Source organism: Myotis davidii, unplaced genomic scaffold, assembly GCF_000327345.1.
Source record: "Myotis davidii unplaced genomic scaffold, ASM32734v1 scaffold807, whole genome shotgun sequence".
Taxonomy (NCBI): Eukaryota; Metazoa; Chordata; class Mammalia; order Chiroptera; family Vespertilionidae; genus Myotis; species Myotis davidii.
Window position 1 is genome coordinate 1,031,474 of NW_006298272.1, and position 2,861 is coordinate 1,034,334.

The window sequence follows — 2,861 nt, forward strand, 5'->3', positions numbered from 1 at the left end:
AACAGTAAGGCAAGGTCACTGCACGTTCACTTCAGAATTCACTTCAGATCTCACTTCAGAGCGGCTGCGCGAATGACATTCACGTACAGGGACATTTAACTGGCCGAGGACTGGAGGACCAGCTGCTATCAGCGACATAAGAACTGGAACTAAGCCACAACTCTATTTTCCTGTAATCACAATATGCTAATTCATCTACAGGTGTCCCGCATCGTAAAAAACAAAAACCCAGAAACATCACAGAGCGAGCTGAAGCAGAACCTCCCGTGACATTAAACTCTCTGCGGCTGTTGGCGCCTGGCCCTGGGTCCGAGGCCGTGCCTCAGGGCGGGGCTATAACTCAGCTCTGTCAGGCTGAGTGTCTCGGGGAATACAGTTGAAGGGCAGCCCATCATTTTTCCTTCTTTTTTAAAAAATATTTTTTTATCGATTTCAGAGAGGAAGGGAGAGGGAGAGAGAGAAATGATGAGAGAGAATCATGGACCGGCTGCCTCCTGCACGCCCCCAACTGGGGATAGAGCCCGCAACCTCGGCCTGTGCCCTGACCTGGAATTGAACCTTGACCTCTTGGTTCACAGGTTTGATGCTCAGCCAATGAGCCACGCAGGCCGAGCTAATTATTCCTTCTTCTTTGCTAGGCCCACACTCCCCGTTAGACACAACATGCTAGTAACTGTGAGATGTTAAATGGGGACAGCATTTAAGGTGACACTTTGTCAGATGGAAGTGCCACTTCCTCACCTCGCACCGCCCCCTACAATACCCCTGCTGCCTCCACTGCACACGCACGCCCCTGCATTCCCTGGGGTGTGGCTCGCCCCCTACAATACCCCTGCCGCCCCGACTGCACACGCACGCCCCTGCATTCCTCGGGGTGCACTTGCGGGGCCCCTACCGTCGCAGCTGGGCAGCGCATGGTTCCACTGGTGGTTCCTCTCACAGACGAGCGGCTCGTCGTCGCTGAGCGTGTACCCGGGGTCGCAGCCGAAGGTCACGGTCGACCCGATGCCGAAGTTGCTGCCGTGCCGACGGCCGTTCACGGGGATGCCGGGGTCCAGGCAGGCATCCGACTGGAGCGTCACACCTATAGGGACACGCCCGGCAAGAACACGTCAGGAGGGAGGGCCTCTGGCTTATGGAGGAGAAAGCGGTGCCTGTGCCTGGAACCTGGGAAGGAGCCCGGAGAGGTCGGCCCTGGGGATGCGCGTGTGGACTCCGCGTCTACACTGCACACGGGAGAGTCCCGGGCACCGGCCCTGCCGTTCTGTGGAGACCCCGCCGGTGCGAACCGAACAGCCGCTCCGCCCTGGACTGCACTTCACTTTCCCTGGACGCCCAGTCTGTGCTCAGTCCCCGTCCCCCTCCCCCTCCCCGCTCTCGGCACCGTATGTCCCGCTGGGTTGGGCCGTGGCGCTCAGCTTTCCCGTAGGGGCGCCCACGCCAGGCCCACACGTATGGTGCACAGTGAGGCTGCCCGGGCCGATCCTGAGGCTGCGTTCCATACACCCACACGTTGGCTGCAAATGGGCACTAAGCCGGCCACTCTCCAGGGGCGACATCAGCCTGTGCTCACAGGTGTGAAAGGGAAGTGCTGTCTCAAGTCACATGATCAGGCTCATGTCATCGTACCCTCTCTCCTCTGTCTCTCACATGGCTCTTTGCTCTTAGAATAGCACATATTTTGAAAATAAGGAAAACGGGAAGAAGGAAAGAGAATATCATTGCAATGCTTATAAGTGAAAATAAAGGAAAAAGACATTATTGCTATACAAGTATAAGCTTATAATAAAGTTCAGAAAGTTACGATTATGACATGAAGTATTCTCCAGAAATCCTAAGTTATTACCAGTATTCCTACTGCTCACTCCCCCATGATGACCTTTGGGATAACAGTCTAAGCGCTGCATATACTGAGCTCAAGTCCGGGGTGGCTGTCCCTCCCTCTAGGACGTCCAGGACATGAAACTCAGCTAAGGAGCGATATTTCAGATTAAGCAGTGGGCCGGCATTTCTTCATTAGCACAGCGACATGTGCCTCAATCGGCAAGGAGACACGAGCAGGCATCCGGGCCACGATTCAGAAATGCATGGTAAGGGTGTGGCTCCATCCACAGGGAGCCAGCCTCCGGGAGGTCATCCGGACTCTGGGGATCTCCTGAGTGGAGGGAGTCATTTATCCAAGGTGCCCTGAGGCCACCCCTGCGGGTCTATATTCCCAGGAGCAGCAGGTGCTGAGGCCACACCTGAGGGTCTATATTCCCAGGAGCAGCAGGTGCTGAGGCCACACCTGAGGGTCTATATTCCCAGGAGCAGCAGGTGCCCTGAGGCCCCCCCTGAGGGTCGATATTCACAGGAGCAGCAGGTGCCCTGAGGCCCCCCCTGAGGGTCGATATTCACAGGAGCAGCAGGTGCCCTGAGGCCCCCCCTGAGGGTCTATATTCCCAGGAGCAGCAGGTGCCCTGAGGCCACCCCTGAGGGTCTATATTCCCAGGAGCGGCAGGTGCTGAGGCCACCCCTGGTAGTCACGTTTCCAGCAAACACTATTGTTCAGGATGAGCCATCTCCGGGATGTGCGCTGTTAACAGGTGACTTTCCGACAGCACAGGTCTGTGACTACGTTATGTAGTGAGAGCACATTTCTTTGTTTTAATTACTGTGTTGTTTTACTTTAAGATAAACGGAAATGCCTCTTCAAGCAAAGTTCCCCAAGCTGCTCTCTGGGTAGAAGAGAGAGTTCGGAGATCAGGCGGCGGTGTCACCTGTATGCTGTGTCCCAGCCCAGGTGTCCTGAGCCCCCGGGCACCTTGCTGGAGCAGGGGGATGGGGACGGGGACGGGGATGGGGACGGGGACGGGGACAGG

At 56.4% G+C, this 2,861-nt stretch overlaps 1 protein-coding gene across 1 annotated transcript in view; it reads right to left on the bottom strand.

The window, feature by feature from the left end:
- Positions 1-2,861, bottom strand: part of CSMD1 (CUB and Sushi multiple domains 1) — a 710,708-nt gene that overhangs the window by 182,597 nt on the left and 525,250 nt on the right. The window contains exon 18 of the mRNA XM_015570591.1: positions 866-1,084. Coding sequence (XP_015426077.1) covers positions 866-1,084 — 219 coding nt within the window. The remainder of the gene's footprint in view (positions 1-865; positions 1,085-2,861) is intronic.